At 46.1% G+C, this 20509-nt stretch overlaps 1 protein-coding gene across 6 annotated transcripts in view; it reads left to right on the top strand.

The window, feature by feature from the left end:
* Window positions 1-20509, top strand: part of LOC139052726 (solute carrier family 53 member 1) — a 376292-nt gene that overhangs the window by 280039 nt on the left and 75744 nt on the right. For all 6 annotated transcript variants that reach the window (XR_011510032.1, XM_070529770.1, XM_070529769.1 and 3 more), the window contains exon 12: window positions 9246-9379. Coding sequence is in view for 5 of the 6 variants with exons in the window: in XM_070529770.1 (XP_070385871.1) it covers window positions 9246-9379 (134 nt within the window). In the remaining variant the exon portion in view is untranslated. The remainder of the gene's footprint in view (window positions 1-9245; window positions 9380-20509) is intronic.

The following is a 20509-nucleotide window of genomic DNA, read 5'->3' on the forward strand; positions in this document are numbered from 1 at the left end:
TAAAAGGGCGACAAACATATTCACTTCCTTTGGTGAACACACAAGGTGAAACACTGAAAGATCAGGCAGACACACTAGGAGAACACTTTGAGAGCGTGTCGAGTTCAAACCACTATTCGCAATCATTTTTGAAATACAAACGAATAGAAGAATGTAAGCCAATAATACAAAAATCCAGACAGAATGAACCTTATAACCGGCCGTTCAGTATTGCAGAGTTGAGAGCTGCTTTGACCACATGCAAAAGCTCTGCACCGGGACCTGATAGAGTCATGTACGAAATGATCAGAAATTTACACACTGACACCAAACTTACACTACTCACGCTTTTCAACGCTATTTGGGCTACGGGATGCCTCCCATCCGCATGGAAAGAAGCGATTGTGGTCCCTGTTCTTAAGCAGGGTAAAGACCCTTCCCTGGCGGCAAGCTACCGTCCGATAGCTCTTACAAATTGTCTTTGTAAGGTTTTTGAAAAAATGGTTAACCGCAGACTTGTCCATTTTCTTGAACTTAACAATATCCTCGATCCTTTTCAGTGTGGCTTCAGAGAAGGGAGGTCCACAACCGATCACCTTGTGCGCATTGAGGGAAACATTCGCGACGCCTTTCTACATAAACAATATTTCCTATCCGTATTCCTCGATATGGAGAAGGCGTACGACACTACGTGGCGCTATGGTATCTTGAGAGACTTGTCGGGAATTGGCATCCGTGGCAATATGCTCATCCTAATAGAAAGCTATTTGTCCAACCGTACATTCCGCGTGAAAGTCGGCAATGTATTGTCGCGACCTTTCATACAGGAAACTGGTGTACCTCAAGGAGGTGTACTTAGCTGCACGCTCTTCATCGTGAAAATGAATACCCTTCGTGCTTCATTACCGCCAGCCATTCTTTATTCTGTTTACGTGGACGACATACAGATGGGTTTCAAATCCTGCAACCTTACTGTATGTGAGAGGCAAGTTCAACAGGGCTTGAACAAAGTGTCCAAATGGGCAGAAGAAAACGGATTTAAAGTTAACCCCAACAAAAGTTCTTGTGTGCTTTTCACAAGAAAGAGAGAGCTCACTGCAGAACCCAGTATCGAAATGTACGGCCAGCGAATTCCTGTGAACAAAGAACACAAGTTTTTAGGCGTCATTCTTGATTCGAAATTAACGTTTATTCCACACATAAAGTACCTCAAGGTTAAATGCTTAAAAACAATGAACTTACTTAAAGTGTTATCCCACACAACATGGGGCAGCGACAGGAAATGTTTAATGAATCTTTACAAGAGCCTCATACGATCACGGTTGGACTACGGTGCCGTGATCTATCATTCTGCAGCCCCGAGCGCGCTAAAGATGCTAGATCCGGTCCACCATCTAGGAATCCGACTAGCCACTGGAGCTTTCAGAACAAGTCCCATTGAAAGTTTATATGCAGAATCAAATGAGTGGTCACTTCATCTGCAGAGAACATACATAAGCCAATCATATTTTCTGAAAGTCCACTCTAACCCTCAACATCCGTGTTTTAATACCATAAATGACATGACATATGCTACACTCTTTCATAAACGTCCCTCCATTAGACAGCCTTTCTCGCTGCGTGTGAGGGAGCTTAGTGATCAAATGCATGTCCCACTCCTCGAGCTCCGCCTAATGCAACCAGCCAAGCTGCTACCTCCTTGGGAGTGGCAGCTCATACAATGCGATATATCTTTTATGCAAGTTACAAAACACGCTTCAGACATTGAAATCCAAATGCATTTCCGGGAACTCCAGCACAAACACTCCTGCACGGAGTTCTACACAGACGCATCGAAGTCACACGATGGGGTGTCCTATGCAGCCGTCGGTCCATCCTTCTCGGAATCCGGCGTACTGCATCCGGAAACTAGTATCTTCACGGCTGAGGCCTACGCAATATTGTCGACTGTGAAGCATGTAAAGAAATCAAAACTCGAAAAATCAGTCATATATACGGACTCCCTAAGTGTAGTGAAGGCTTTGATATCGTTCTGTAAGCACGAAAATCCTGTTATAAATGAACTCTATTCCGTCTTATGCAAAGCATATGTATCTAACCAACATGTGATTATATGCTGGGTGCCAGGTCATAGGGCCATCGAAGGTAATGTTCTGGCGGATCAGATGGCCACGTCAGTTGCATGGCATTCTGCTAATCCCACCGCTGCAGTTCCTGTCACGGATCTGAAGCCCTTCTTACGGAGGAAACTACGCAACCACTGGCAACGCCTATGGGACGCGGAAACAAATAATAAGCTCCACGTGATCAAGCCACAGTTAGGATTCTGGCCCTCTGTAACAAAATCACGCCGAACAGATGTCCTATTCTGTCGTCTGAGAATAGGACACACATTTGGCACGCATAACTATTTACTCACTGAAAATGATCCTCCAACCTGCGGTAGATGCGGGGAGAGGCTGACCGTCCTCCACGTCCTCCTGGAGTGTCGGGAAGCCGAATATGAAAGAAAGAAACATTTTCCCTTAGCCTACCGGCAGCGCATCCCCCTTCATCCTGTTATGTTACTCGGCCAAGAACCATTATTTGACACCAACTCAGTCCTGAGTTTTCTGAAAGATGTTGTCTTGCATGTTTTTAGCCCTACATGTTCATAGCGGGTCCTCTCTTCAGAGGACGCCGCTGTGATAGCTCCTTGGTATAGCACATGCCTCTAGACCCTTGTTTTCAAGGGCTCTGGCGAGGCAGCAGTGCTCCAAGTAATGTTACCATCTTATACATTTTATATTTTGCATCATTCTTGTACGATGGATTTTAATGTTCATAGTATTCATTAGTCATCGCCATAATTTTATAGTACGTAGATTTTACGCACTTTACAGCGAATATTTTTAGGCCACTCTACAGCCATGTCACATCTTCATAATACACCGTCAACATTAACACTTGTCATGGCGCTCTTTGGCCAAACCTGGCCCTTGCGCCACAAAAAACCACACATCATCATCATCATTGTTGTGGACAGGATGAATATTTCTAGGTATGGCGTCTACAACTAATTGTGTCTCCACCTCCTTAAGTATTTTGAACTTGGAGACGTCTCCTCCTCGAGGCAGTATTCCGACTTCATCTAGAATTTTACACCCTGGCTTAGTGTTTGAGAGTCTTGCAATTTGTGACATCGAATGTGCCTCAATGAGCTCATCTATAGTGTTATGAAGTCCTAACTTGTTGAGGAGTTCGGTGCTTGTTCCGTGCGGGAGTCCCAGAGCCCTTTTGAGTCCGGAGCGTATAAGTGTGTTTAGCTTAGCCTTCTCTCCTTTCCCCCAGTTTAGGTATGATGCAATGTACGTCACATGACTGATGAAAAATGCATGATATGCTCTGATGAGATTGTCCTCCTTGAGGCCTGCATTTCGATTTGAGACCCTGCCCAGGAGCTTCAAAGTACTGCTGGCCTGACCTGTGAGACGGTTCAGGGCCGTAGCATTACAGCTCCTTGCGTCAATGAGAAGACCCAAAATTTTAATTTTCTCTACTCTGGGTATGACCCGTCCTGTGTTGTCAGTGATTTTAATTGGCAGAGTTTCTAAAGGCGTAAGGTTTCTACCACTTTGTCTCCCCTGTCTAAAGAGCTGCAGCTAAGATTTACTAGGGGATAGCCTGAGTCCGGTGCCCTTAAGGAAAGATTCTGTGGTGTATACCGCTGCCTGTAGTGTCTGCTCTAGTGCTGTGAGTGACCCCCTTGGGACCCACAGTGTGATATCGTCAGCGTATATGACGTGCCCCAAGCCCGATATTTTAGACAATTCCTTCGAGAGCCTGTGCATGGCAATGTTAAAGAGGAGTGGGGACAATACTGAACCTTGTGGTGTGCCGTTGTTGCCTAAATTGTATGGACCGCCTGTGACTATCCCGAGTTTGACCCGAGCTGTCTGATTAGCTAGAAAGGACCTCACATAATGGTAAAAATTGCTTCCCAGGTTCAAGGTTGAGATTTCATGTAGGATATGTTTATGTGAAGCCGTATCAAATGCTTTGATAAGATCCAGACCCAGGAGGCCCTTTACGTCCCTGCTAGGGTCGCCAATATTAGCCCGTTTGATCATGAGCATAGCGTCCTGTGTAGATAATGCCTTCCGAAAGCCTATGAGATTGTGCCTGAAAAGCTCCTGGTTTTCTATGTGTTCTATTATCCTGTTGTGAATAGCATGTTCGGCTACTTTGCCAATACAGGATGTAAGTGATATGGGCCTGAGGTTCTCCTTTGTTAGTGGTTTGCCAGGTTTCGGTATAAACGTCACCTTGGCCTCCCTCCATTCCGGTGGGACAGTGCCGGATCTCCAGTGCCTATTAATTTTGACCGTGATTATGTCTATGGCATCATTGTCCAGGTTTCGCAAAAGTTTATTTGTGATGCCATCCAGACTCGGGGCAGATCTCCCATTTAAATTAAAAAGTACATGCCTTATCTCAGCTGCAGTGAAGTCACTGTCCAAGTCCGGTTGCGATATTCCGGAGTAAGGTTCGCTTATTGCTTCTTCGTTTTCATATTCATTTTTAAGTGACAGGTACATGTGTGCGAGGTCGTTTGCGACCTCTCTTGCTGTCCGCCCTTTAGTTATCTGTTTATTGACGAGTCTGTTTATGGTGAGGTTTGTAGTACCTCTGGAGAGCTTGTCATTAAGTAGGCTCTTCAATAGATTCCATTTGCCTCCTCTGCGCAATCTGCCGTCTGTTTCTGAGCAAGTTTCGTCCCATTGTTAACGTGAAAGTTGAGCCGCGTATGGTTCGATATCACGATTAACTTGGGCGATCTTGGCTCGAAGTCTTCTATTGAGTCTCTGACTCTTCCATCTGGTTAGAAGGGAATTTTTCGCTTCCAGCATGTGAGCTAGCTTGGAGTCCATTTTTAGGACTTCGATTTCTGCTGAGACTGCTTTAGTAGTTGTTTAGTAGTAGCTTTAGAAAGTTGAGCCGCGTATGGTTCGATATCATGATTAACTTGGGCGATCTTGGCTCTAAGTCTTCTATTGAGTCTGTGACTCTTCCATCTGGTTAGAAGGGAATTTTTCGCTTCCAGCATGTGAGCTAGTTTGGAGTCCATTTTTGGGACTTCGATTTCTGCTGAGACTGCTTTAGTAGCTTTCTTAATCGTTGCCTTTAGTTGATCTAAAAGCGCCTCATAAGATTCGTCATCTATGCTGGTTTCCTTACGCAGCTTACGAAAGAGATCCCAGTCCACGTACTCATATTTCCTTAGTGGCGGTGGTTGCGTCTGTAAGATGACTTCAATTATGCTATGATCACTTCCTAAATTCTCCTGCAGATTGCCCCATGAGCCTTCAATTCCCCGAAGGAATGTTAGATCCGGGGTTGTATCTCTGGTAGTGGAGGTACCAGTTCTCGTGGGGAAGTTAGCATCTGTAATAAGAGCAAATTTTAATTCACTCGCCGTGGTTGCTAAATTAGTACATTTGACGCTGTGATGACCATAGCCCAATTCTTTGTTGGGAGCGTTGGAGGCCCAGGTTGCTCTTGGGGTCGACTGTGAACGGGACCTCGATCTTGCCCCAGGTCCTCAGGGTTGCGGGTCGACACCAGAAGATTCTCCAGTGCTGGGTTGTCCTCTGGATCGAGAACACCCCCTGGAGTGGGAGCGCCCTCGTGAGCTGGAGCGTCCTCTCGTGCGAGAGCGCAAGTTGGCGTCATTTTCTTGCATGACCCCTTTGCATTTGGAATTGTCGCTGTCTTCAATGTCGTCGGCCACCTGTGTATGGCGTGCTTGCTGTCGTTGGTGCCTTCGACGCCTTTGCCTCACAATATAAGGCATCTGGAATCTTCGACTGCATTTTCGGTCCCCAGTTGGGTGTGCGCCACCGCAAATAGCGCACTTGGGATCACAATGATCATCTTCAGGTGGGGAAGTGATTCCACAGCCCCTACACTTTCTAGCACTTGCCGGATCTCGACACACGTCGGATCTATGTCCGATTTCACCACAGCCGTAGCACACATCTACCTGTCGTCGGTAGAGATAACAGGGCATGAGTACGTTACCACAAATAATGTGGTTTGGCACTCTTTGTCCTTCAAAAAGTACCACCACCGTTGTAGTTTGCTTGATCCGACGTACCTCGACGAGGCTCGGATTTTGGTGATTGACGAAAAGGGTTTTCAGTTCCGTGTCGCTAATGTCCAGGTCGATACCGCGAACAACACCCTTACATGTATCTTCTCCTGCTGCAGTGTAGGCCGCCACTTCGAAGAGTCCATCCCTCGTATGGATCTTGCGTACCTTGGCGTAAGCTCTCGCGTTTTGTTTCCGCGGAGTCGATACCACCAAAATGTTTTGACAGCCGTTCAGACAGTACGTGTCCTCCGTCGTATCTTCTGGCGCTAAGGCTGCCGCTATGGCCAGCGCTCTGGAGAGATGTACCAGGCTGAACTTTTTAACGTCGAGGCCACCACGTGGGCGGACAATTATCTTGACATGATCCCTTGGTAGCATCGGGATCCTAGAGGCGGTAGCGACGCGCTTAAGCACGTTCTGCGAGGTGGCCGTGCGGCGACTACCTTTCCCGCCATGGTTGGTATCCTTTATAGCCACAGATCTCTCGCCAGCGGCTAATGCGCGTCTCCTTTGGCGAGTGATGGCTGTCATCCATCCGATATCTTCCTCCGAGGTGATCTCCATGCCTTCAACAGCTAAGCCAGAGGCCATGCCTACACTCCGTCATGCGCGTGAGGCCTAGGCCTACAGCGCGAGTTGGGGGCTGGCACCTTTTCTACGTGGCACGCAGAAAACAGTTTGCAAAGAGGCGAAAAATGGACCCACTGGCAAAAAATGGACATCCACGTAATCCTTGTGATATGACGCGTCGATTGACACCAGGTTCTCAGGGGTGGCGCAAAAATTCGGCGCAAAAACATTGATCGAAGCGGGAGCCGATGTTCGCACGACCGCACTAGTCGGCTTCTTCTTCCTCCTCTTAATAAATGGGAATTATTTTTAACATACACTATAGTAACAGGCAGAAAGGTAGAAAAATTACTGCAGCTGAAAAATTAACGCAGTTTATGCAAAAAATGTCTGAATAAGCAACTTTTTTTGCTTTTTTAATGAGCCAAATAAATTTGGAAAATTCTAAAATGCATTCAATTATAACGTAGTATGAAAGAAGGATGCCAGTATAATGTTCTGAAATGAAGTATGTTATTGCACCTACTTTCAGATTTGAATGAAAAAAATTTACCTCCAACCAACTTTTGCTTCCTTCCGGAAATTTCAAGAAGTGATCACGTGATTAAACATTTTTTTTCGCCGAAAATAATTTGGCGAAACCTCATTCGCTCAGAAGTCATCTAGCCCAAATTGTTTCAGGAAATTCAACGATGGTCGTTTTTGGGGTCGGGACGTTTCGCGTGGAATAACCCTAGTGGCAAACAGTAGTACTGTTTTGACTCGGTGCAATGGCTGTGCATGCAATCTTGCAAGCATGGGACTGGCTATTGAGGATAAAGAGCGCCAGCTATATTGCTATGGATGGACAATCTGTTGGCATGATCTGTTGGCGACCAGCTCACTGGTGAAAAAATTATCAAAAAGCAATGCTTGTATTGCTACATTCATCTTGCAAAGGAGCAAGATGCAGCCCATGTGCACAACAGCTCAACCCTGAGCAACCCTAAGGCATGGGGAAGGGAACATTAAAGAGAAAATTTATTTGAGCCACAATAGTAAATTTTCCTTCTAGAAAACTAAAAAAGCCACTCTTACCACAAGAAGATGCTTAGTAACCGTTCCCGGTTACTAAGCATCTTTGGCAGCAGTGTCGTGTAAGCATCAGTGACACGCTCGTCTATACTCGCAGACGACTTTCTATGGCAGTGGAGGGAAGGTTATGGAGGCAAAGTGCACACATGCAAGAACGCTCTTGAAAAATGTCCCACATTCTCATTTGCATTAGCCTAAGCTGGAGAAAAGAAAATGTAAATATCTTTTTTTACAACAAATTAAGACAAAATACACCACTGAGTGTTAAGCTTAACTTATTTTCCTACATTTTCTTCTGTGTCAGGGAAAATGCAAAGCAATCACACGTGAAAGCTATAACGATTCTGTATCTCTTCAAAAAAAAAAAAAGTCAAAGCAGCTGTCAAACATTGCCCTAATGCTTGGTGCAATAATATGTGCAGAAGCTCTGCCCATGTAGCTTCTCTTCATTGCCATAGAAAGCTGTCCGCGAGTATAGAGTGGCCAGAGTCAAACAAGATGATTTCATTTTATAATTTGTAACGTCTTCATTAGGAGAGAAAAAAAAAAGAATTCCGATTTCCTTATAAGCATCGCCTTAAGACGCCTCCTATGGAGGTCTTCGTTGTTCGTGTCTTCGTGGACGATTCCCAAGAAGACGATGACCTGGTTCGTTTTCATCAGACATATTCGGCACGCTCCACCCACAGATGGGAAACATCCTGCTGAGATTGATGGTGGAGTGATGATTCAAGATGAGAGTGCTTGCACATTTGAGCTTCTGGCAGGACTTGGCAGCAATACTGTGTTATGATAACTGCTTACATACTGTGTCAGTGGCTCATTGTAACGGGGTGCGCAGTGTATTTCTGATGGCACTCTAGTGCTTCACAGTTCTTGATACTGCACCGCATATCAGCATAGTTATTGCTGCTAGTTGGTGGAACATTGAGTTCATAATTTCAGTCACAAATTATGGGTGAATTGTAGCCTGCAGACATAAGGAACTTCTGGATTAGTCAAAAGGGCACCTGTACCTTTCACTGCAGTATGAAACTACAGTGTGGGAGTTGACCATGTCATGGCTCATTAAGAGCATGTCAATACTGTGAACTCGAGATGTCGTGCTCAAGGGCTTTGGATACATTGCTTAGTGTAGATTCAGTGTGTGTTGCATAATGTACTGAAATAATTTTGGGCGTGAAATGGTTGCATCCTCCTTTGTAGTCTTTGTTTAATAATAATAATATTACTTGAGGTTTTACGTGCTAAAACCACTTTCTGATTATGAGGCACGCCGTAGTGGAGGACTCCGGAAATTTTGACCACCTGGGGTTCTTTAACGTGCACCTAAATCTAAGCACACGGGTGTTTTCGCATTTCGCCCCCATCGAAATGCGGCCGCCGTGGCCGGGATTCGATCCCGCGACCTCGTGCTCAGCAGCCCAACACCATAGCAACTGAGCAACCACGGCTCTGTGCGAGACATCCTGCTTTTGTACTTTTTCAGGGCTACTACTACTTTGCCATCTTGACGGACCTGGCACTGCGCTTTGGATGGACATTGTCAGTGTCCCTAACGGAGCTTGGTGTCATCCATTCGGACCTTATGGTCACCATCCTCGCCCCCCTCGAGGTCTTCAGGTGTGCCCGATTGTTTGCTCCTTTTTGTCATCGTTACAGTTATCATTACTATGAGCTTGAGAGACTACAGCGTATGCGTACACATCGTAGCCTTCAGCTTTAATTGCAGTCACCATGTGGCCTTCATGACTTCAGTTAAGTTTAACTGAATATGGTTGTAGTTTTTTGATTTGATGTCTCTTTGAAATGATTATACAGTTAAACCTCAATATAAAAAAGTTGGTAAAATCGGGAACTTGCTTCGTTCTATTGAAATTTCGTGATGCAGTCACTGATCGATTTTCCGAACCTCGCAGTGACCGAAAACAAGTCCGAAAAATGGAACAGTCTTAAAAATTCATTCAGCAAAAAAAAAATATTAGGCTTAGAGCTGCTTGAAAAAAAAAAATGTAATAATGCCCCACGTCATTCTACACTTGGAGGTGATCAGATTTGCTTGGATTTGTGTAAGCAGGGCGTCCTCTCCACATACAGTTGCCAAGAGCATCGCCATGTTGGCAGTCTCTGCCAACGGAGATCGCCATGCAGATAAAGAAACGAGCCATATTCCTTCGTACTACTTGGCTCTCACAAAGGCACAGAAGGTCGCACTGAGCACACAAATACGAAGGCACACAAACATACACAAAGATGCAATGTCTCTGAGACACGCTTGTTCTGTGAACATACCATGTGCAGAATAGTGACCAAAACTTTACACAGAAAAACACAAAACAAAACAAAAAAAGATTCCACATGAAGTGATTGTGATAGTGCTGACTGAAAAAAAAAAGCCATCTCCTGGAGCAGTTTGTCAGCCAAGGAAGAGTGAACATGGCCTTTGAGACGAGAAGATAGTGCGCGCCTCCGAATCTTGGAGGCTGTAAAGCAGGCCATTGAAAGCCAGGCCTGACCAAGCCAGCAGAATATCCAACGTGGCAGCCTCCAAGGTGGGGTAGCGTGGCTGTAGTGAACTAGAAGGCTTTCTAGTGGCGCGACTGAAGCGCGCTCCTCTTGCCTCCATCCGCGCTTGCGGCAAAAGTAGCGGCGGTGCTGTCATCGCCCACACTTCTCATTCAGTTTACTTTGTGGCATGGCCGGGGTGACTTTTTACGTGTCATGTGCTTGTTTATCCTTGTAAAACGGCTGAAAAAGCAGCATCTAAACCATTGTTATGCACCAGGTTGCATGACTGGATATGTGCATGTGTAACAAAGTTGTAATTTATCTCTTTTTGAAGCCCCGAAAGACGAAGAATGATGACTTGTTTAAATGACGCCAACTGCGCTGTGTGTGAGTTGCACCTTGAACCGCATTTTATTGTGGGGGACTACGTGTATACAATTAATGGGGTTAAAGTTCGAATGCCAAGGGAAATGCAACGCAATGCAGTTCGAACGACTTTAACCAAGCTGCATGCATATTTGACACGAAAAACTTCGTCTCCACAAAGTGGCATTAATTGCCATTGATTGCCTTAACTATTACAATCTTGCCAAGAGTGTCATTGGATCAAACGTTCAAGAGTAATTTCTAAGCTCGCTTTTGACAGATGGAGACCAGACTGCTAGTTTGTACAAGCAGCAATGGACTTGTTGCTTGATGAGAGAGATCTTGAAGGCGCCGAAGGTTCGCTTGATAGCAGCTCTCTGACTCTACTGGACCACCCATACATTATTCATTGTAGTGACTCAAGACTTATTATGTGGCAGGCTTTGTCGCAATGATAGTGTACTGAAAACAAAGTGTAGTGCATGCATGAACCAGCTTCTGCTGCCTGCTTCAGATGGAAAGTGCTTAAATGCTGCCATGTTCACAAAATCTTGCAACCTTGCTGGTCTTCTCTGCCCTTCACTGAAGCTTTCCATGCTTATCAGTGAACTTGAAGACATTTTCACTGGCTGCTTTAGCAAAAGTTAGCTACATCGAGACAGTTTTATGAACGTGTTGTTAGTCGTCAACAGGAGCAGCAGTGGTGGTGTTGGTTGTGGTGAGCATTGCAAGGTATTAACCGCGAAGTTGATCGGTTAATTACGTCGTCACACAAATGCATTTCTACATCAAGGGTCTGAAGTGTGCTAGAGTAGGGGTAGTGGGTCTAGGGAGAGGGGTGGGCAATGCGTGCGTGTGAAACAGAAAATACGGAAAATTATTGCGGCCGCAAGGTGGCGCCGTTGAGCCTTTCACCTGGGGCCCACCATGCCACCGCTGCACTCGCGCGTTGGCCGTCACCTTCACTCATCCATGTATTTGTGTTGTTCTGTGTGTTTTGCGTGCATTTGTTATGTTGTGTGCAGTTTTTTCTCAAACCGATGAGGTAAAATGATGAAGCGTTGTCGGAAGAACTACTGCTTTGCTCCTGCACGCATCGCACGCTTAATGCGTAGGTGTGGGATCGTTCCCCACCCGCGGCAAGTTGCTTTTTCCTCCACTTTCATTGCCATTAATTTATCATTAGTTGAATAATAAGTACAAGTAATTTCCCTATGTTGTCCTTGCCGCCTTTGTTTGTTGGCTTCTCATGATATGAATAATAAAGAATCGGGCCCCTCGGTTAAACCCCTTTCTTCTCGTTCGCTTTGCTCCTAGTTGCAGAAGTGGATATAGCAGCGTGAAGAACATGCTGAAGTTGTTTAATGTTCCTGAGGACAACGAAAGGTGCTGTGTTTGGAATCGGAACATTCACTGTGCTGATAAGCCGCTGGAGCTGTGTGTGAACTATAGTTTGAAGAAAAGTACGTATTTCGAGACTGTGTTCATGTCCTTGATAGAAAAGCAGTGCGGATACCACGTTTTCACCTCGCTTTCACTAGACACCGTACCAACCATTCAATGTTCCCAAGTACCTGTCGAAGGTGCCAGCACACAAAAGAACTCCAACAAAAAAGGGGTGCACAGAACCGGCAGTGTGTGGCTCGTCTAAGAAACCTTGCTTGCATGTTGATGAGCTTCGAACGAATGAGCCTGCAATCAACATGCAGTCCATGCTGCTTGACTTACGGAATGTTTCTCAATCGACAGAGCACTGTGCTGCTCATAAATTTCCCAACTAAGGTGGTGCTCCTTATGTTCACGCCTCTTTTATCAGTCAGTCTCATGCTGTCATGATCAAAAAGACTGTCTTCATGAACTCCAGAAGTACACAAGACGACGATGTCTGCCGGATGTATGTTTGCATATGTTAATATAAGAACTACCCTCGCACACCATGGAAGAAGCAAAACAGTTGCTGCATGACTCTTTTCATCCTGTTTTACAGCGAAGTTGTCTATGGGCTAGGATCCCAGGATTTCTTCGTAGCGTAACGTCGACAGAAAACTATCATCATCTGTGGCTCATACCTCCGTAAGGCAGAGGCTACAAGCACTTACCAAAGGGAAGCGAACAATGCATGCATACTCTGGAATCATGCATACAACATACAGAACAGCGTACGTTTCAGTAAAGAACAAGGTCAAAACAAGCATCTGAACCCCGTGCATAATTGATCATAAGACTCTCCTACGCCTACATGCAATGCAAAGCACGTAGCGCTCCCCGCATACGTTTCCCAGTAAATATTATTGTTGCGTTAGCTGCCGCGGGGATGGCAGCTTTACTGTTGTATACAAGGCTGGCAGTGATGTACCTGCACTTTCATACGTGCATGAACCCGCCTAGCAACTAATTTGTGTTGTGACATGTGCCTATAATGGAAGAGCAGCGTGCGCACGAGGCGTGGCGAATTTCTCTGGCTCACTCTTTGTAGGTGCACAAAATAGCGGCGCAAGCCAAGTCGCGGGCCGTCGAAACGTAATGAATAGGTAAAGAGCATGTGAATGTTGCCACGTGAATAACTTCAACCTACGGCACAATGGGTAATCATTCTAGTTGTCGCTTAAAGCTTCGCTGTCCAACCACCTTTACAGCATGGATTGGAGCCCATTTTTTAAATGTTTAAATAAAGTGCTCACTGCAGAACTAAACCTGTGTGTGCGCTGTATGTTTTATTTTCAGCGCAGGTTTCGATAAGCCAGTCGTGCCACCAGCGCGTGCTTGGACTCGCATGTATCAATGAAACTTCTTCCTCGCAAGAAAAAAAGAACAAGAAAAGAAAACGAGGCAACTCGGTTTCTTTCCCCTCTTTATCTCTCTTCTGTAGATCAGAGAATGCGGTAGAGCATATGCAATGTGTTTTTCCAGCCGGGCGAGAAGACATCTGACGCGTATGCATGCATGAAGTGCCCAGGTGAGGTGCAGCAGCACCACCTGTACATTTCCGGAAAAACTGCTTCACTGTGGAGCCTTCCCACGGCCCACTACTCCTAATCTAGTAGACTATAGTGTGGCTCGGAACTTGCGATTTAGTCTGGAAAATCAAGCTTTGGGGCCTAAATTAGCCCAAAAAATAGGTTGTGCAAATGCCTTAGTTCTATGGGAACCCTGACGGTGCATTTATTAAGTCTGAAATACAGTAAAAGCTCGTTAGTTTGAAGTTTCAGATAATTTGAAGTAGCCACCATAGTCCGTCCAACAATGTATTGAAAGCAATATGTAACGCGTCCCGCTAATTCACACTGAAATCCGCACTGCCACCAATCATTCGAACTCCGCACCATCATGGATGGGGAGAGTGCTAGTGCGCGGGAGCACGTTGGCGATGATCGTTGCTGCTCAGCAAATGCTTTGTCTGCCTCTCGCTTCAATGCATCTCCGAAACTTGCGATTACGACACCTCCAGCAATGAATGCACAGGGGTAGACAGTAACGATGCCATGACATATCAGCTCACCCAGTTTTGCACATGCGGCAGATTAGCGCTCAGCCACTCTGACAGCCATGTGCAGCCACGGCTGCGCTAGAAAAGGAGACACACACCAACCAGCCTTACACTCCTCCCAGCCCTCGCCCGCGTTTCATCGCGTTACCATGAGCTCACTCCTCTCCCTCCTTTGCCATTGCTCACATAGGAAGATGTCGCTCATCAAGTCACCACTTAGAACGACAGAAAGCTGAGCTAGTTGATAAGGATTCATTATGCAAAACAGAGGTGAGGCGTGCAGACAGGACGCAAGAGTAGAGAAGTGGACAAGACGAACGCCGGCGTTCGTGTTGTCCACTTCTCTACTCTTGTGTCCTGTTTGCACGCCTCACCTCTTTTTTGCATAAGTCACCACTCTTCTCTGCTCACCCTTGTATGGTTTCATTCGCACCTAAAGCATACAATGCACGGGGCGCGATAGGATTTTATTACACTTGAACTTTATGTGGAACATGACGCTGTTCTGCTTCAGTTGTTCTTGGTCACGCAATTTGAGAGGTGCATTCGCAAGTAGCCGCATGTAATTCAACCATTTGACCATTGTATGTCCATGGAAGTTTCTATTGTCTTGCTATGTCTCTGCGGAGGCAATTAGATTTCGTTATGTTGAAATTGTGCATCCAAACACTTCGTTATAAGTTAAACCTCTATATAAAAAACTCCATTATAATGAAATTCTCGATATAACTAAGTTTCCATAACCTCTTGTCCATAGAACACCATGTATTTAGAACCTCAGTATAGTGAAGTGTGTTCGTATGCAATTTCAATACAGTCAAACCCACTTATAACGATACAGGATTTAACAATATATCAGTTACAACAATGAGAAGCTGCTGCACCGGCAACTTTTGTATGTTTTCCATGGTGAAATAACCTGCTTACTACAATGCCCCGATGCTGCATTATCGGTTATAACGATGAAGTTTGGCTGTAGGGTGTCCGAGCCGAACGGTAGTGCAATGCAAAATGCTTGAAAAGAAAAAAAGAAAATGATTAATTTTGAGCCGCTGCACAGTGGGCCGCTGCTCCAACAGGCACCGCGCGCTCATTTTCTAGCAATTTCCGCGTGCCTTTCTCCCATCGCCCTTCCCCCCCTCCGAACACGAATGGCTGCGCAGACAGGTCGGCTGCGCACACAGCTCTACACCGCTCACCTTCCGAAACACGAATGGACCGTGCGAACTGCGCTGCTCACAGGTTGCTCGCATGTTGCTCGCTGGCTCCTCATTCAGCGCAGTTCTGCAAACTGCTTCATCGCTCGCGTTGGTCTTTGTTGTTTGCGTCGAAACCGTTCCTGGCCATGTGGTTTCTCGCTGCCGAAACGGAAGATGGCTTATCCGCTTAATGATCATCGGCAATGCACGACGTTGCCGGTGAAAAGGAAGCGTATGGCTGTAGATGTGGAACTTAGTGCTTCTAACCGTTGAGGCGATCGTCATGACTGTGCTTGCATCAGATAGCGATGGCAGCGATTAAGCGGTAGGGCAGGCTGTCCGATGAGGCGATCGCCACGAAAGGGCTTGCATCAAATAGCTATGGCGACGACAATAGCGATGACATAGTAGGGCAGGCTGCCTCAGCGTTGTCCTCGCAGGAGACCTGGCAGATGATACAGTCACGCCGGGGCTTCATCTTCGCGAGGAACCTCCCGCTGCACTACGTGGAGCACTTGGATGCCTTGGAGAAGCGTGTCGGCAAGCTTCGCGTAAAGCATGCAAGGAGTGACGGTCGTAGGGTTTTCTCCTGCAAGCCAGTGAGAAGTACATGTCGAAATGATTGTGGCGATCCCACCTCAGCGTTTCTTCTGTATTTCTCAAGCTGACAGTCTGCCGCGGCAGTGTTCTCGCAATATTTAAAAGGCCCCTTTTGGGGCCATCGATACGATGCCTCAGCGGTATTCGCATATCACTGGTCACCCAGGACACCTCTTTGCAGTTGTTATGGCAGTGTCATTCTTTAATGCCGACAGCCGTGGCTTGTTACACGCGATCGGAGTGTCCAGGAAGCAGTTGAACGAATGAACACAATCAGCATCCGGATGGAGGAAGGTGGTGGGGAGGGGCACTGGCCTCCCCTCCATTGTAGTTTTCTCACAACAGCTCTGCCATCATCACCATCATCAGCCTGGTTACGCCCACTGCAGGGCAAAGGCCTCTCGCATACTTCTCCAACTACCCTGGTCATGTACTAATTGTGGCCATGTTGTCCCTGCAAACTTCTTAATCTCATCCACCGACCTAACTTTCTGCCGCTCCCTGCTATGCCTCCCTTCCCTTGGAATCCAGTCCGTAACCCTTAATGACCACCATATATTTTCCCTCCTCATTACATGCCCTGCCCATGCCCATTTCTTTTTCTTGATTTCAACTAAGATGTCATTAACTCGCGTTTGTTCCCTGACCCAATCTGCTCTTTTCTTATCCCTTAACGTTACACCCAACATTCTTCTTTCCATAGCTCGTTTCTTCTTCCTCAATTTAAGTAGAACCCTTTTCATAAACCTCCAGGTTTCTGCCCTGTACGCGAGTACTTGTAAGACACAGCTGTTATACACTTTTCTCTTGAGGGATAATGGCAACCTGCTGCTCATAATCTGAGAATGCCTGCCAAACGCACCCCAGCCCATTCTTATTCTTCTGATTATTTCAGTCTCATGATCCGGATCCGCGGTTACTACCTGCCCTAAATAGATGTATTCCCTTACCACTTCCATTGCCTCGCTACCTATCGTAAATTGCTGTTCTCTTCCGAGACTGTTAAACATTACTTTAGTTTTCTGCAGATAAATTTTTAGACCCGCCCTTCTGCTTTGCTTCTCCAGGTCAGTGAGCATGCATTGCAATTGGCCCCCTGAGTTACTAAGCAAGGCAATATCGTCAGCAAATCGCAAGTTACTAAGGTATTCTCCATTAACCCTTATCCCCAATTCTTTCCAATCCAGGTCTCTGAATACCTCCTGTAAACACACTGTGAATAGCATACGAGAGATCGTATCTCCCTGCCTGACACCTTTCTTTATTGAGATTTTGTTGCTTTCTTTATGGAGGACTGAGGTGGCTGTGCAGCCACTATAGATACCTTTCAGTATTTTTACATACAGCTCATCTACACCCTGATTCCTTAATGCCTGCATGACTGCTGAGGTTTCGACTGAATCGAATGCTTTCTCGTAATCAATGAAAACTATAAATGAGGGTTGGTTATATTCTGCACATTTCTCTATTACCTGATTGATAGTGTGAATATGGTCTATTGTTGAGTAGCCTTTACGGAATCGTGCCTGATCCTTTGGTTGACAGAAGTCAAAGGTGTTTCTGATTCTATTTGCAATTACCTTAATAAATACTTTGTAGGCAACAGACAGTAAGCTGATCGGTCTATAATTTTTCAAGTCTTTGCCGTTCCCTTTCTTATGGATTAGGATTATGTTAGCATTCTTCCAAGATTCCAGTACGCTCGAGGTCATGAGGTATTGCTTATACAGGGTAGCCAGTTTTTATAGAACAATCTGCCCACCATCCTTCAACAAATCTGCTGTTACCTGATCCTCCCCAGCTGCCTTCCCCCTTTGCATAGCTCCCAAGGCTTCCTTGACTTCTTCCGGCGTTACTTGGGGGATGTCAAATTTCTCTAGACTATTCCCTCTTCCATTGTCGTCGTGGGTGCCACTGCTACTGCAAAAATCTCTATAGAACTACTCAGCCACTTGAACTATCTCATCCATATTAGTAACGATATTGCCGGCTTTGTCTCTTAACGCATACATCTGATTCTTGCCTATTCCGAGTTTCTTCTTCACTGCTTTTAGGATTCCTCCATTCCTGAGAGCATGTTAAATTCTATCCATATTATCCTTCCTTATGTCAGCTGTCTTACGCCTGTTGATTAACGTGGTTAACATGGATAAGTGGGTTCGACTGTATAACAAAATTTTGCTTTTGTCGCAAAGGAATGCCGAGACAATAAATGGAAACTTCTGCACACGCTTATGGCCAAATGACTGAATTACAAGCGGCTGCTTGCAAACGCACCTCTCAAATCGTGTGCAGCATAAGAGCGACCACCAAAATGGAGCTGCATCAGGTTCCATATAAAGTCCAAGTGCGATAACATCCCATCGCACTTGCCGGGGCGCTGGGCAAGTGCCCATCGCCCCGCGCACCTATCGCCCGTTGCCCCACGCACTTTGTGCTTTAGGCACGAGTGAAAGTGTGTGAGGGTGAGGCAAGAAAGATAGTGGCTTCACGAATGCCGCTTTTCCGCATGAGTAAATGGAAAAGGGGGGAAGAGAGCTAGCTCGCAGTAACACAATTAAGCCGCGGTGTGCGAGGGGGTAAGTTGGCACGCATCGCAATTTCTGGCATACACCTTGGCTATGGTGGCGCATGGCTGTAAGCGTGGGTGAGCTCATACACAGCCGCACGCCCTGCTTTAAGGTGCATTTATAGTCTGACGTTATCAACGAACAGGCGAGCGTCGCTCGACGCCAGGTGTGTCGGAGCGCATTGGCCACACCTGGTTACATTAGCTGTGCCAGTGCGTTGAACTGTCAGTCAAACTACAGATGCTGTTGTTCTCACCAGCATGACGTAACGTGTGCGTGCACTCACACTACATTGGACTATATTTGGCCCTTTACTGGTACAGTCGCCGACCGTTTATTCGGACCTCTGGGGACTGCGGAAATGTCCGAATAAACAGGTGTCCAAAAAAGCGGATTAAGAAAAGAAAAGAAATCCTTTATTGCCATGCACTTATTCGGGCTCGGCAGTAGGCTTGAAGAAATTGTGAATGCGCCATTGCACACTGTTCCGTTTACATGCAATCAGATAAGCCTGAATCTCGGAGAGGGTCATATGGTCACTATAGGTGGCGCAAAGCACAGTCACTGGTTGTACACACTCCGGATGCGACGGCAGCATAGCACATGGTGCGTCATCTTTCGACTCGGAGTCATTGTCCAGCGGTGCAGCAGAAACCTGATGAATGATCTCGCCGTCGTCGAGCTCTGCGCATGTCAGTACAGCAGTGTCAGCACCTGTAAAACTGTCTGAGACGGTGTCCGGAATCGCAATGCAACCACTGTGCAGGTCTCGGCAAAACATTTTCAGCGTCAGTAGGGAGCACATTGGAAGGCGACAAATCCTAGGCCTCCTGGCACCCGCTTGCCAGCAGTCCCCAGTGCAGTCTGCGCGGGCACTGTCGGCACCATTAGACACTTGATGTGATGCTTCTGTATGCCTCGTTAAATCACCGCAACCTCGACACAGCACACAAAGCAAACATCACCACGCCGTCACGTCAACACCAGTCGCACAAACAAAAAACATGGCCTACTCGCAGTGTAGTGCACGAAGAAAGAAACAAATCAGCTGCTGGATTGTCTTGACATGGCTTACTAAGCTGAGACCGGAACTGCTGTAGCCATGAACCGGTTAGAAACGGTGATTATGAGCAGGGATTTGCAGTAGCTCCACTTCGTGGGGCAGCAAGGACGCTCCGTTCAAAACAAAAATGGCGTTCAGCAAGTCGAACCATGCACTGGTCAGAGTCGGTGCATGATGCTCTCGATCGAGTTGTCTCAAGGAGTGTCCGAAAAATCAGACGAGACGTTGCAAGGTGCCCAAACTTTCGGCAGTTGTTATACATTATGGTCTATGGGGAGAATGGCAGTGCCGCGAAGCAGACTGAATAATCGAGCATGTCCGAATTTTTGGAGTCCGAAAAATCAGTCAGCAACTGTAATCTGCTGCGTGTGCAAAGAGCAGGCATGCCGAGAGGCCTTGGCATTGTGTACTAAGCTGTCTTCCCGTGCTTTTTGTATTGGATGTTGCCTAATCTCGAGTTTTGTTGACTCGTTGGAGCGAGAGGCAGACGAAGCATTTGCTCCCTGCTGCCGGTGCTTTTCATGATATCGTTGTCCCAGTGCGGGTAACGCTATGAGCCATGGAGGTGGAGTGCACAAGAAAAAATGGCTGATTTCGCTTAATTCGTACCACCTATGTGAAGATCTTATCATCAATGTGGCGTGAAACTGTATCATTTGTCGCCAACTCTCAAATTCATCAAAATGAATTTTTCTTATTCAGATCTGCTTTCTTCGATTGCTCGATAATTTGGAAAATTCTGCGGTCCCTTTCCATGTAAGAAATATTAATCAGCGACTGTACTTATTTGAATAGAAGGTCGAATTTCTATAGAACAAAATTTCGATATAATGAATCAAATTGCCGAATTTACCTACTTGGTTATATCGAGGTTTAACTGTATTGTGGTTCAAAATACGTAGTGTTCTATGGACAAGAATTTATAAATGGTTCAATATTTCGTTATGTCAATAATTTCGT

This window comes from Dermacentor albipictus, unplaced genomic scaffold (genome assembly GCF_038994185.2).
Source record: "Dermacentor albipictus isolate Rhodes 1998 colony unplaced genomic scaffold, USDA_Dalb.pri_finalv2 scaffold_30, whole genome shotgun sequence".
In the NCBI taxonomy this organism is placed as follows: domain Eukaryota; kingdom Metazoa; phylum Arthropoda; class Arachnida; order Ixodida; family Ixodidae; genus Dermacentor; species Dermacentor albipictus.